Source organism: Carya illinoinensis, chromosome 5, assembly GCF_018687715.1.
Source record: "Carya illinoinensis cultivar Pawnee chromosome 5, C.illinoinensisPawnee_v1, whole genome shotgun sequence".
Taxonomy (NCBI): domain Eukaryota; kingdom Viridiplantae; phylum Streptophyta; class Magnoliopsida; order Fagales; family Juglandaceae; genus Carya; species Carya illinoinensis.
In genome coordinates this window covers 38,292,065-38,308,060 of record NC_056756.1, presented here as the reverse complement: position 1 = coordinate 38,308,060, position 15,996 = coordinate 38,292,065, and the positions used below count along the sequence as shown (strand labels likewise).

Here is a 15,996-nt window from a genome sequence, read left to right as displayed (position 1 = left end):
TACAATTTAACTAAAAATCACATCCCTTATAATTTTTTCCTAAATTTTATTCATCTTTTAAAAATCTCATACATCCCATTTCTAATACCTATCTCTATTATTAAATAATATTTCTTTATTATTTTTTTCTCTCACCTCCATTTACAATCTTAATTAATAACTCTTTTGTCTTATTATTTTCTTTTTAAATATCATTTTCTATTAAAGATTTATAAAATTTTGACTATCAAATACAGTATTATTTTTCAACCCGAAATCCATATTATAAAAATAGCAATTTTTTTTAATATATGCATTTTCAAACTTCATGATATTTTTTTTAATATTTATTCTTTATCAATTTCTATAATGGTAATACTTAGCCACGTAGTGATGATAACATTTTTGTAGTAAGATTCACAACAGATGTCTCATGGTCTCAAAAATCAGAATATTTTTCTCTCTCCAAATCCTAAGTAACCAACTGAATCAGATAAGCAAAACACGATATTCGAGCAATAGGAATTCATCAAATAGGTAGAAACTTAAGTAATAGGTTACTTTTTTCTATTTACCTTAACACAAGTAAAAGAAGTTGCACTGAGATGAAAGGAAAAGAAGATGGCCATTTGATGACCACAAGACTTCAATATACTTGACTACTCACCCCAAGTGTGTTGTAGCATATAATCAAGTATTTTAATGTCAGCCAACCTCATAAAGGTGTGAATTAACATCAGCACACGTCTGATGCAAAGTTTCAAGAGGAGCACCACTAAGCTTAAACTAACCCCCAGGCTATTACAAAATAAATAAAAAAATATATACAAATTAGTCAATACCCCACTCCACCATTTCACACATTACATTACTTAATCCGCCAATAATACATCTCGAAAACCAATATCAACTCAAAAGAGCTTGGATACAATACCCAAATAGTTTAAAAACATCCTATACAGCCACTTAAATTAACCTCAAATTGCCACACCTTAACAATTATACAAGAGAATTACAAAGCCAATTGTTCCTTTCCAACATTATCCATAAAATAATTCAACGGAAACAATCATACATGCTACGAATTAATTGGGCGAAAAGTGAGACCCAAGCTCAGTTTACTATACCTAAAAATTGTGTAGTAGTTAGTCAAATTTGAGCGAGCAACAAGGCTTATAAGAACATATGGGCTACCCTGTGACACCAAAAAAAGGAAAATCAGAGTTCAAGAATTTTCTACATCTTCCTCTTAACGGCAATAACACATTTAAAAATTTTGTGCCTTACAAGAAAACCATTCAATGAAGATAAAATAGAAATCTTAAAATTTAAAGAGAAAATGAGGGGAAAATGACAAAGCATTACAGATGTGAGAGAGGTTTGTTCACGGCAACAACAAAATCGCATAGCCAACAACAGGTAGGTAAAGATGGATCTGTAAAAATAGGTTCGTGAGGTATAAAGAGAGAAAACAGAGACTGTGAAAGGGAAAAATACATAGGAAAAGAATGAGAGCAAGAGAAATGAAGAGAACTCATAATGTAGGTAAACTCGGTAGTGACCCAAAATGGCACAAAATGTAGGAGAAATCCCCAAATCTCAAAATTAGCAATGAGCAGGGAAATGGCCGCAGTGTGAGAGGGAGTGCCAAAGAGAGAAGATGAGAGGAAGGGAGGGGCTAACTATTCCTAGCGAGAGAGAAGAAGATGTGGGAGGAATGAGAGAGTGCTGGAGCCAAGAATACGATGCGGATGTACAGTAGAACAACAAAGATAGGGAATTCCTGTACATACTGGAAATGGAGATCGCAAAATGGGGATCTGGATGGGAGGGGTTTTTGAGCAAAACCCTAACTTATTTATCAAATTATAGGAAAAAATACATTATGCAGATCCGAATGGGAATACTCTAAAAAGGACTACAAATACAAACGACAACTTTTTGAAGATCAAAATGATGTTGTTTCATCTATAAGACAATTTTTTTAATGTTAAATCCGGTTACGATCGAGTACCTGGTGTTAACCATATATAACCAAATCGAGATAAGGGCCGGTACATAATCTGGATACCCACCCAGATGAACCTCATTTTTCAAATTCCAAACTGGGCCATAAAAAGGGGCTCGGATGCACAACCCTAATGACCATCATCTTCGCTCAAACAAATATGCATTAGGATGTTGGTTTATAATGCATATTTGTTTAAACGTTGGTGTTGATATTAAAACTCTTACAACCTGTACACTTTTGACAACCTCACTTTCAAGTTAATCCATGGATACCAAGAAAGATAGGGTTGTACTGCTAAAGATCATTCAAAATATTATGAATAATTCAACTATTTTTACACATTATATAACTAATTAATATGATAGTGCCATGACTTCATAAAAAAACAAATTATTGTCTTTGGATGACTAGATTTGGATTTGTCTTTCAATTCAAATTTGAATCCATTGGATTTGTCTTCCTAGGTATGTATATTATACTATATGAGTCAACCCGGACACGACACGTTAATCTTATCGTATTAAAATCTCAAACTTTAACACGATTCATTTTGACCCATTAGTGAATATTACAAAATAGACTAACATGACCTGACCCAACCAATTTCTATAAATATATATATATAACTAATTACAAGTCTAAAATTACAATCTAAACGATAAAAATATCTAAATTAAAATCTCAACAATTTTACTTTTAGGTATAAGGGTATAATTGTAACTTTTAACTTTATTAACATGTTATAACGGGTTAACACGTTATCAACTCATTAAGCAATTGTATTTTAACGGATCAACCTATTTTGATCAGAATCCATTAAGATTAAACTCAAACTCGCTATTATTATATCGTGTTCATATTGAGTTAATTGATCGTATAACATATTACCATCCTTATTATTATTGAATTGTGTATAATTAAAATTTAAATTTAGGTTTGAAACGCAGCATAAAATTACGTTTATTTGAATATCGAGTTCTTTTACATAACCGCCCTCCATTCAAGACAAATATATAGTTACAACAAAACTGTTACTAGAATCCGGTCGATCTTCTTAACTTTACTGAGTCTACAAATGATTAGGGGACTTAATTAAGGAAGTCACTCCAAATTACTTTTAGGCACAATAATTTTGCTTTGCTAATTGTCGGCGGCGAGTGGACATTGACACAACGTTCCAAACAAAAACCATCGCCAAATGGTGGGTCCTTCGAAAACATTACCCAAACGAAAAGAGAAGAAAAAATAGCTAATCATGGCCGTCTAAAGACAAAAAATAAGGTCATTTTCAGAAGCAGTTGGGTCATGTGGAGGGCGGGATGATGCTTCCCTTCGCACGCACTACTTTCCGGCCAAAAAAGGCTGCCATGCATGCATGCATAGCCAGCTAGCTACTAGCTAGCTTCCTGGACGTGGACAAACATTATTTGTCAGACGTTGCCGACTCTCCAGATATCAGCATGACAAAGTAGTACTTCTTGGCAATCATGTTGAAAATGAGAGAGCCGAAAAAGGACAGCCTCCTCAACACGGTCCTCCGATTTTCCCCACTTTTTGTTAGTTTATCTCCAATTTTTCCCATTTTATCTCATTTTTCATGTGAAGGCAAGTACTACCATTTGTTAGTTAAACGTGTGTTGGTTGGGGAGGGAATATTGCGTATTTTTCTGATCTTTAGAGGAAAAAATTAATGTCGGCAAGGGATTTTCAACAACTTGCATAAGTTTGCAAGAAACAAACCGCGTTGTTATTTTTAGAAGCGAAATGAGTTTGATTTGATCGGTTTAAGATTGTGTTTGGTTATTAAATTCATCTAATCTAATTATTATAATTTTTTTAATTTTTAATATAAAATATAATAAATAATTCAACTTTTTTTAAATCTCAAAATAATAATAATATTAAAAAATAATATTCTAATAATATTTTATTCAACTTTCATCTCAACTCAACTCATTATCTAAATCGGTCTGAGAAAAAGTTTAGATTGAATCAATTTTTCGGTCCAATTGATCTTATCGGAATGTTTCGGTCGAGTTTTTTTTCGAATGATTTAATTTAAATTGTCTAAGTAACTATATACTTAACAGCTAATTAAGTGTTTTAACTAAATAAAACAAATTAATAATGTTAATGGTATGTGTATTATCAGTAATTAATAATCCATACCTTACGTTAAAATTCTTAACCTTTTATATTTTATATCATCTATTCATAAAGAATTAGATGAGCAGAAATTTACATAATTACTTATAATTAATTAGAAAAAAATCATGTAATTACTTGTTTTCAATTTATATAATTACCTTAAAAGTTTATAAAATATCATATAAAATAATATTTAAAATTTTATATAGTAAATCTGGTCAATCCGGTCCGGTCCTAGATAAGAAAACTACACTCTAAAACCGGACCAAAAATCAAATTCTTTTACTATCTTAGATCGAGATCCAACGATTATTTATCAATTTTTAAACCGAGATTGTTACCCTCCTAATTATATTGAAAAGTTAAAAGCCGTTAAAAGGAAATGTTTTTAATTACTGATAGAAAATGAATTTGGTTTGAAAATGTACTTGTTTTGAAAAAATAAGGACCAAAGGGCTCAACCCAAGTTGTAAACCACAAATTAATCATCCTAGCTTCCTTGGCGTGCAAGCCATAGCCTAATAATCCCAATGTCACCTATTCTTGCTCGCATGACTCTTCACCAACCATGACATTTACACGCCAAACCGCACAGCCATCTGGGCATGGGAAAATAATTTGTACCCAAAAAATAAAGAAGGAAGAAGAGTATAGTTTAGAAAAATTAGTTTAATGAGAAGTCGTTGTCATAATTGTCTCTTAGAACAAGTTGGACGGGAAATGGCCTTTAGTATGATCGATTCTCCATCATTCATGTAAAGCAAAATCTCCATTTCCCTAGTGATTTAACTTGACAATCCATTACTAATTTGTCTTCGTTAGGCGGCTCAAGTACAGTGATCGATCCTAATGATCTTATCCTACCCAAGTGCATGTACTACCGATAACGGATCATAATTATGAAGTAAAAGTTCACGCAGTCACGTATTTATAATTAATCTATTTTGACATATCGCATTTATTTATTATAATTTTTTTAATTTTAAAATAAAAATTATATTCAAATAATATTTTTATTTAATTTTTAATTTTTATTTCATTTTATATTATATAACCAAAACAAGTATTAATCAGTTGGATTAAACCTTAACTTTGACTACTCAGACCCATGCATGGGCAATTAAGCCATCAAAAGATCTAACTACACAGAACCAGACAACAAAGTTACAAAAGATTAAAAAAGGTTGACGTGAATAGTTTGAAAAACTACACTTTTACTCGCTATAAGTAAAACTAAAGTTGTGTTTGGATAGTAACAGTATAATCGATTGTCTATATTTAAAATAAAGTGTACTTTTTAATTATTAGACAGAAAATTTATTTGCAACGGATTAGTCAATACTAAATTTTGTAGCTTTTAGCTAAAATATTTGTAAAGAGAATATCAAATTTAGTAGCTAGCGTACAAAGAGTAAATTTTTATTTTATTATTTATCTGTAAGTCTCTCTCTTTCCTCTTGATATTTTCTCAATGCAACTGAATCTGTTTCTGTCCCTAGAATCGGTTTCTTTCCCTCGACACAACTAAATAGTAAAATATGATAAAATAAAATAAATTAATAATTAATAAAATAAATTTTTTTTAATTATTAATTACTCATTACTATATAATGAATAAATAAATAATCTAATATAAAGATTTGATATGGATAGTCAGATTCAAATTCATCTCATATTATTTTATTTTTATATAATAAAAAAATAATTATTCAAATGTAGAGACTTATATGAATGAAATACTTAAAATCTAAAATTATCTTACGTTTATCAAAAATGTCCTTTACATATTCATAGTTCATTAACAATGCTCTAACTTCACTCCACTCCTATTTAATATTTTCACCTACTTTTTATTTATATTTATGACTACTATTTAATATTTTATTATTATTTTTTTACTATTTTTTATTACTATTTACATATTAATTAAAATCATCTTACTACCTAAATGTAGCCTAAGTCTAAAAAAAGCTTGCTAAGAAAAGTTTACTCTCTTTCCAAATACTTGACCCTCCATCATAGATCTTCACAAGAGAGGAGAGAGGCTCTCCTCTTTCTCTTTAGCCACTACATGGTAGCCTTTTTGGCTTTCAGACTGCCACATGTGCCTACTTGTCAAAACTCCTAGGAGGATTACCCAGGACCATAACTCAACACGACTCTTAGAAGGTCAGGATAGTCACATGGCTAACCTATTCGCATGTCTTGGCTCATGCCCTGACACGTAACAAGCGTCCATGGAGGCTACTAGCCGTGCGCAGACCATGCGTGCAAGCCTGCGCATGCCCTTGAGCGTGCACCTGCACGTATGCATGCACGCCTCAGTGTCACTTAGCGAGGTTAGTGGCGTGCCTTCACAGACACGCCATCCAGCGCACGGCTCCAGCTCGTGCCTTGTAGGCAAGGCTAGTAGATACCCACCAGGCATGCCATCCAGTGCAACGCTCCAGCCCATGCCTTGTAGCCCTAGAGCCCAGACCTTCAATGTGGACCATGCATGCCCATTGCCCAGGCCACCCACCTGAGCCATGCAGGACCACTGCCCAAATCACTTGCCTGGGCACCACAGCAGCAATACGGCACCGCCTTGTGTCCACCATCAGGACTAGACTTGGCACCATGTCATGCCCACCATCAGTAGGCCACACACAGCACCATGTCGTGCCCACCATAAGACCAAAGTATAACACCATGCCATGCCATGCAACTAGCCACGGACTAGACTAGGACTAGCACAGCCATGGGCCATGCACCACCATAACCCACCATAGGCCATGCATGCCACAGCCACCATAGGGTCATTTATCTATTTTATTATTTTTTATTTGTTTCATTTAATTTTTTTTTTCCTTCCAATTTGTTTTATTTAATTACTTGTTTAGTTATTATCTTATTTGTTTTATTTAATTATTTTAATTTGCTAAGAACCTTTTGGAGGTTTCCAAATTGTAAACTCTATAAATAGGACCCTTAGTCATTTCATTAGGAAGGTTTGGACATTTTGACAATTGTGTGGCCAGCCATAGTGCTTGGAGACTATCATCAGTGCTTTTGCACTTGGGCTTTTTGGGTAAAATTTGTGGATCCCAAGAAGAGAATCATCACCTTGCAATTCATTAAATATGTGTGATTCATTTATCAATTTATGAGTTTTCTTTATCTTGGTGCTTTGTGTGAATTAGAATGAGTTGTTCGTTGTGTTCTTGAGTTTTCTTTGTGTTCTTCAAAGTGTTCATGCATGTTCTTCATAGCCTTCATCGAGTTCATCATATTTTTTTAGTTTTAATCCATTTTCCATACACCACACGCCTACCACCTTGTTTTCCATAGTCCATATTCGGCCACCACATTACCCATCCACTTATCATTTTCGACCAAACACTTTCCAAAGCACCCTTCATCCATTTTCCCTAACCCTAGCCTCCCATCACTGTCCATCTAGGGAATTCCTAAATTTTAGGATCCCTAATTACCTCTCCTTATCCATTTCCTTCAATTTTGGTAATTGGTCTTATTCACCAAGTTTGATCGTTAAATTTTAGGAGACATCCTAAAATTTCTCAATCACCTTATCCCTCCATCTCATCTTGCCATAACTGAACCCCTTATCCCCAATATTCCCTCCTACAATCTAGTAAACCTTCTTCCATCCAAACCCTAGCCACATCACATGCCAAGCCCTAGGAGAATGCTAAGTGGTGCCAACCCTAGTGAGCACCACTCAAACTGTGCGCCCATCACTTGCATTGGAATTCAATCTTTTCATTCATCATTTTCAACACTACCATACATGAAACCGGCCCTAAACACCTAACCTCACATCACCAAAATTGCCACCATTGCATTGTTGCTCAAGAACCAAGTAAGAGGGCTTAGGCAATTGGTTGATCCAAGGAGAACCAAGGCGAGGACAACCTTAGTGTTTGGGGACTTGACCAAGGTTCCCAACACTACCACTGTGCTCTCTAGCTATCGATCTTCAAAACCCCGATAGACTCGCCACCAAACAAACTCCACATGATTTACACGCACCACCCAAGTCATGCTGCCTTTTGATTCGCTGACGCATTTTTCAGCATCCTATCACCACACACGCGACACAATTGGACTCCCCACCTCTGGATCTTTCAAATCTTGGTCCCTCTGCTCTATTCCCGTTGGCACGTGTAGTACAAAACTGACTCTATCGTGCATTCCTTTGAAAGGCCACTAGTGTCCCGGACTACCCAATTTTAGCTATCTGGATATGTTACTACTTTCCTTAATCAAGAATTTAAGGGAAAAGGGCAAGAAGATCTTCATCAATGACTCCGAAACAAAATGTTTAGGAATGTAACTGATACCAGACCAATTCACCACCGAAATTAAAATTTTTCAGTTTTTTCAATTTTAGTCCAATCGGTCCAGTTTTCTGATTTTACGGATAAACAAAATCATATCCCAACAAACTTTAGCAACTTATCAACCCATATCCCTCATTTTATGTTATAAAATTAAAATTTATATGTTATATCAAAATTCAAATGTTAGATTAAAAATTATAAGATTAATTTATGTTATATCATAATAGACATGAATAATAAGATTTTAAAATCTCATGTTATATTAATCAGCAATTTAGCATATAATATAATATATATAATATAAAAAATCATTAAAAAAATATTTTATATATAATATAAGAAAATTAAAAATTATATATATGTACCAATTTGATTTGGTTTGAACCTGTGTTCTAAAATTCAAAACTAGAATTGGACTAGTTTTCAATCGATTTTGTTAAGTAGGAAGCGGTACCGAACCGAACTGATTCTGAACCTGCAGACTGAACCCAATGATTCAGTCCGATTCACCGGTTTCCCTTTTTTTACAGCCCTACATATGGTTGCAATGCTACTTTCACGGATGTGGATCACAACCGCATTTGACAAATCTACCGATTGGATTTTAAAATTGCTATTGCATGCAGCGGTCCCTCCTTGACCAAAGCCAAGGAACAAGGGCTCAAGTTCAATTTATTAGTTCTATCACCGATTTATTCTTATTTTCTACTATATGCATGTAAGTTTTGTAAATGGATCTCTCACCCTCTCATCTTGTATTGATCTCTCTTTTAATTTCTTGAAAAAAAGTAGTCTAGGATGAGAAAAGTGCAGAAAACAATGCAATTCTCCCATGCATGCATGTTTATATATGAAAGTCAAGAAAACATGCCAACCAAGGGATGCGTGCATTCTTTTAACTTCGAACCTAACCCCAAAAGAATGTTACGTACTACTCTCTCTCTCTCTCTTTTCCTTTGTTCTGTCATTTTCTCACTCATAATTTGATAAACCAAATGACAGCTTTTACCTCCTCCATTTTCTTTATATATTATATGTTAGATTTCTGTAACCTGGTTTTGTTTGTATGTCGACCCAATTTGATGATTCAATTTGACAACGATGAGTTATGGGTTTTTAGATAGATTTTCAAGGAGCTTGGGCCGATATTTTGGCACTATTTGCAATTAAAAAAGTGCCGACAGAAAGTTCGCTCGACACTTGCTTAACAAATCGATCAAGTCAGGGCTCGAAAAGAGATTTCATTTGAGGCGCACTTGAGTGAATAATGCAAAAAAAAGTGAAAATTAGGATTTTCACTGTGTAGTATTATAAATACGTACTTAATGAACAGTTTAATACACCTTAAGTGTTCTGAACAATGTGATTTCGCCCTAAAGTGTATTTTGTGATTCTTTAACATAATAAAATTCTCTACAGCTCTGTAGATATAAGCACATTGTAGAACCAAGTGAATTTGTGTTGTGTGATTGATTGTTTGTTTGTTTACTTATGTTTGCTTTCACTTATTTGTCATCTTTGCTGTGTGTTTTTCACAATATTGTAGAACCACGTAAATTTGTGTTGTGTTTTTCACTTCCTCAACAGCCAAGCCTATTTTAAGAACGATATGCTTCCACCAAATCTACATGCTTTAAATAAAAAAAAAAAATATTTATTTAAAAAACCATCTGGTATTACAGAAATATTAGAATATATCACAGCACTCTGCACTGGGGTGACCGTTCTGCATTCACATATAAGTTGTGTAACCATCCCAGTTACTACATAGACGCCATAAAGAGAGCAGAAATGGAAAGACAAAACGCTATATATGCCACTAGAAGAGGCAAAAAACATATTTTCAAAAGCAAGTTTCATTTTTTTCAGGAACTGCAGAAGTTAATTTAATTATCTTTTTCACCTAATTTTCCATTAAGTATGAAACACGCCTAAATTGTGTACTTGTATAGGTGACAAGTGTTGGGTTTTTATTTTTATTTTTTAAAGAAGCTTTGAATAAGTAGAATTGGGATGAGATCACTTTGACAAAGCTATCCATGGATTGTAGTTTGTAAATAGAACAAGCAAGGGAAAAGATAGAAATGTAGACAAGTCATAAGATGGAGAATGAGATACGATATCTAATCTCATTGGTTGGAATAATCCATAACTCCCAATTACTTGAAAGCAACAGCCAAGATACTTGGTAATAGCCAGCCATATATCGTAGGACCCATCTCCTTCGACAGAGTTCCAAAGCACATTCATCCAGAGGAGGGGAAGGGGTGATTAAATATCTTCTTTTTATACATAATGGCTGAAAGAATTTTTTATCATAAACATGAGTTTCCATCACAGCTGAGAAACATAGCAATGGAAGGAAGTGAGCATTTGTACTCTCCGGCAGTGCCAGAAGGAAGATATGAAAACATCACCAGCGTGCAGCAGCCACCCCTAAGTACTCCAAGAAAGAGGAAGAACAAGAACAAGGGGAGGTTTAGTGATGAACAAATTAAGTCACTGGAGTCGACCTTTGAATCAGAGACGAGGCTTGAGCCCAGGAAGAAGGTGCAACTTGCAGGAGAGCTTGGGCTGCAGCCACGGCAGGTTGCCATATGGTTTCAGAACAGAAGGGCTAGATGGAAGTCCAAACAGATAGAGCAAGAATACAGAACACTCAGAGATAATTATGAAAATTTAGCATCCCAGTTTGAGTCCTTAAAGAAGGAGAAGCAATCCTTGCTCATACAGGTACATATTGTTCTCAGACTTCCAAATAATCAACAGAAATATATTCCTATACAACTTACAAGTCATAACCATGAGAATGAGAATATATTTTCCTTTCAAACAGTTGCAGAAACTAGGTGATCTGCTGGGCAAAACTGATGATGGGAATGGGGACAGCAAGGGTTTGGAAGGAATTAACACAGTCGGTAGATCAGATAATGTAAGCAATGAAATTGAGACTAAAGAAAAGCCTCGTTGCTCACATGAAGATAAGAACGATCTTGGGAGCTTTGGGGAGGAAGGACATGGATTCTTGAACGTGTCCGAACAACATGGTCCCTTAGCATCACTTGAAAAATTGTACAGCTATGATTCAGGTGGTCTGCTTGATCACTCAAATTGTAGCAGTTCATACTGGCTAAATTCTTGGACTTGAAAAATCATGCACCTCGCTTACAGAAGCTGGATGTTCGTTTGTTATCTGAAGCCTTATGTTGGCTGGGTGGTCAAAAGGACAGAGGACAAAGGGAATGAGAATTGGAAATCTGGCTTGCTCTGATTTGGCCGGGAAGATGAAAGCTACAGAAGGAAGAGAAACGAAGGCAGCAAAGGAGAATTAATCACTCAATTAAGAGCGTCGCTCAGAACAGATATGTATGGCTGCGCGTGTGTGCATGTGTTTGTGAGAATCTGACAAGCATGCATGAATGAATCAATATAGAGAGGATTTGAGATCGTTCTTGAAATGATATAGCAGATCTGATTGTGTTTGATTATGTGAATTTTTGCTTAATTTCAGCTGAATTTTGTAGATTGTGGAGTACACACTTTCAAAATAAGATCAAGATGCAAGACAAATATTAAAACCCACAATCCAAGACCGTTCCATGAACAAATTATCATAGAATCCAGTCATCTCTATATAATATGGCTCTAACTTATATTGGTAAACAAGATGGCCTCTCATGCACTTGAACCTCAGTAGCAGTGCTAGATATTTCCCATACATATATTCAGAAGTAATAAGCTCCAATTATCCATAAACTAAGCATATAATGAATTATGAGTTCAATACATTCTGTTTAGCAGACGGATATTCCTTGGTCATTATTACGAGACAATCACTTATTCACAAACCTCATGTGGGGCTAATCCTTTATCTTATGGACAACCATTGTTGAAACTTCATGTTCAATAGTCTAAAGCTTCTGTACCGTGCTCTACAACTTAAAGGGTGCTCACATGCAGCTACATTTTTTTTTTCTCTCCAGGACATCGCATCCCAGAATGTTGGTATCAAAATCCAATACTTCAAGTTTATCTTTTTTCAGTCCAAGGCAGAACCGAAATTCACTTCCCTCTCAGATTAGATCATATCCTCGAAGAATATGCTGTACTAGTCACTGACTGTCTCACTGATGGGAAATTTATGATGAAAAACTTTAGCATATTATTCGCATAATGATAAACTTTTGCAAATACCTCATAACCCATCACATGAAAAATCAATCAAACAGATCAAAGACAACTTCTTGGATAGTTTATATGACACAATTCCATCAGGGCCATCACGATCAATGAAAGTCTACATACCTTTCTGCTCTTAAACTTCCATAAAATCAGAAGAGGTGAGCAAATAGAGGTATTGTTAATTAACTGTAGTTATCTGACAAGACAGTTTGGCCGAGTGGTCTAAGGCGCCAGATTTAGGCTCTGGTCCGAAAGGGCGTGGGTTCAAATCCCACAGCTGTCATTTTCTACTCCAAGTTGGAGAAGTCAGTTTTTGGTAAGCTTTTATTGATGCATCTAGCATTTTTTATATTGAATTTCCAAATTAATATGTTATAAATAAAAATTAAAGGGTTATTATATTTTCAAGCCAGTATGTAGAGTAATAAACCATTATTATCACTTAAATGGTAGGATTTTATTTGTAAGATTCAAATTTTAAAATTTATATTGCAAATCAAATTATGTCATATAAGTATTTTATTAGATGTATTCAGCTTACAAATATAATTTTTCAAAATTAAAAAATGTAAGGAATAGTTTCTGAAATTATTTGAATAGCTCTAGGATATTAAGTATGTGCATTTTTAAAAAAATGAACAAATTTGAGACCCACATTAAAAAGAGAGATTTCTCATATTGATTCCACTATCTCTCAGTATATATTTCCTCATATAACTTAAACAATAGATGTGGCACGTAACATTAAGAAACAATGATATTATGAATGTCATTCCATTACATTAATAATAAAAATGTAAAAATAATTATATCTAGAAATGATATTTGATGCCTATAAGCTCAATATACCAAAGGCCCAATAGCCTATGACAGGTCCCATGAGTCTTACTAATATACGGAATACTAGTCAAATAACGCATCCAAGATATTAGGAAGAGATTACTCCAATTAATAAGGAGAACCGTCGAAGATATATCTATAAATGATGATTATCTTCTCATTTCTACGTCTCTATAAATAACGCCTCAATGTAACTCTATAATTAACTTCAATTATTCATATACTTATATTCAGATTACTTCTCTAACTTAAGAATGGAGTTCCATCGGGTACATAGTGTCATACCTTATTCTTTGCAGGCATTTGTGTGCTTGGTAATATGAAACACGTCCTTAATAATATCACGAATTGCTAGGATCATTTCTCCACCCCATTTGAAACGAATATTTATGAGGCATGTGACTAAAGATTATGGACGCTAATGCTTTTAGGATCATATAAGACAAGAAAAAATTATTGTAGGAGACAAAAATATGACATTCATATCATGTTAGTAAGAAAACAGGAAACAAAAAATGTTTGACATCATAAATTAGAAAAAGCTTTTGTTAGCATATTGGCTCAATTGAAATGAGATTGTGAATGTCATTTTTCATCTTAAAATCAGCCTCATCGACCATTTGATCCCGAAGATCTATGGTTAGTCTTGACGGTTTGGGTCTCTATTTTTCAGCTGGGGTTGATTTCGGTTTTAAATGCTTGGGCTTATTTTTGGGCTGAGTTCATTTTTATTCTATTTCATTTTTCATTGAATCTCTCTCTATTGGAAGTGATTTTTTATTAGAAAAATAATAGTTATAGTCGTAAGTATATAAGTGACATGTAATTATTTTGAAAAAAATGAATAAATAGGAGACTCACATAAAAAGAAATTAAATTTTTAGTAATTAATTCCATTCGTTTTAAAAACGATTACATGGTACTTGTGCATTTCACGACTATATGTAGAATTATTACTATGAAAGCTTTGTTTTTTACCAACCAGTTTTTACCAGTATCATCTTACAAAAGAAAGTGTGAATATGAGTAAAGTTTCAAAATCATCATTTGTTTTGAAAAGTTCAAATTAATTTAAAACAAATTGTTAATTTAATACATTACCTATTACATGTTATGAACAAAAGTCAGTGAGTACACTTGGATACAATTCGAATATAAGCTTTAGCTATTTTGCAAAGAGCAACACTATTGTGCTGCTTGCAGCTTAACACTACAAGTGACAGCTAATGTAAAAGTAGTATTTTTTTATTCATATTTTTTTATTATTTTTAAATATTATTAAAAAAATATAAAAAATATATCAATACACTACAAATTACCTCTTTAATCATTAAGTATTAAAAAAAATTCACTAAACGGTCAAATGGAGTGGTAACTATTGGGTGGCATAGTAACTTTTTTCTTTTGCAAATGGATGACTTTGCCTTGGATGCCATCCCAGATTCCCAATAAACACATCTAGCATGATGTGTATTTAATGTTTCCTTGAAAAACAATGGAATATTTGCATGGTTGTGCAAATGTCATGCAGTCTTTTTGAAAAAAGTAAATTAATACAGAATCTACATGAAAAAAAAATTAACTTTTTAATCTTGGACCCCATTTTTTTTTAAAACGATTGCACAGCATTTACATACTTCACAGCTGCATGTAACATTACTCAAAGGATAAATAGTGTTTAACCACCCTGGCTATAATGGCTCGGAGTGGCCTTGGCCCTTGACACATGCTCATCCTAAACACCAAAGACCTAGCTGAGGTCATGTTCTAGCTAAGCACCAAGAGATCATGCTCAAGTCATTCTCACACGAGGTATTAAAGAAAAGAAAAAAAAAAAAAAGACATTTAAAAAAGGGACATTGCTAGATTCCTTCTCCCACAAAAAATAAATAAATAGATCTAGTTTTGGATCATGATACTAAATGAAAGCTAGGAGAATAGTCAAACTTAGGAAGGGTTGATTAAAAGGGAACCCCAAATTTTAAAACTTGTTTAAAGTTTCCTAGTTTGCGTTTAGATATTGAGTTAAGTTTAATTCAGCTTTTTATAAATAGTAGTGAGTTGAGATAGTAGAGTGAGTTATGTGGGGTCCATCTAAAATAAGTTTAAATGTGTTTTGATGTTAAGATGAGTTTAGTATTATTTATAAGAAGTTGAAAATGGTTATGGGTCTCATGTATAAAGAAGTGTTAAGTTGAAAAAAATTATGGGTCTCACGTGGAGTAGTACTATATATCACACCACTATCTCACTTGAATTCCATTTTATATGATATGACGTATTTATTATCATTTGATGATAAAAGAAGCATGCAATAAATAATCATTCAATGGTAGTAAATGTGACTCATTTTACTTAATAGGATGCAAGTGATATGGTAGTATGATGTATTGAATTTTCTGTCTCACGTGTAAAGAAACTTTGAATTTAGATTAATTTAATAATTTGATAGTTGTAAAAGTATACTCCACATTTGAAGGACCGGTCAACTTG

The 15,996-nt window shown here is 33.7% G+C and overlaps 1 protein-coding gene and 1 non-coding gene across 2 annotated transcripts; both read left to right on the top strand.

The window, feature by feature from the left end:
• Window positions 1-10,700: 10,700 nt before the first annotated feature.
• LOC122309050 (homeobox-leucine zipper protein ATHB-12-like) lies at window positions 10,701-12,004 on the top strand. Its single transcript, XM_043122407.1, has 2 exons — window positions 10,701-11,214; window positions 11,318-12,004. The coding sequence occupies exons 1-2, from the start codon at window positions 10,777-10,779 to the stop codon at window positions 11,627-11,629; spliced, it is 750 nt and encodes a 249-aa protein (XP_042978341.1). The 5' UTR covers window positions 10,701-10,776; the 3' UTR covers window positions 11,630-12,004.
• Window positions 12,005-12,866: 862 nt separating this feature from the next.
• Window positions 12,867-12,946, top strand: TRNAL-UAG. Its single transcript has one exon. It is a non-coding gene; the product is annotated as a tRNA-Leu (tRNA).
• The last annotated feature ends 3,050 nt before the right edge of the window (window positions 12,947-15,996 follow it).

Excerpts from the sequence above, each read along its gene's own strand:
- LOC122309050 (XM_043122407.1), top strand. The coding sequence starts at position 10,777 with ATGGCTGAAAGAATTTTTTATCATAAACATGAGTTTCCATCACAGCTG. Across the intron at positions 11,215-11,317 it reads AGCAATCCTTGCTCATACAG|TTGCAGAAACTAGGTGATCT; the intron begins GTACATATTGTT and ends CCTTTCAAACAG.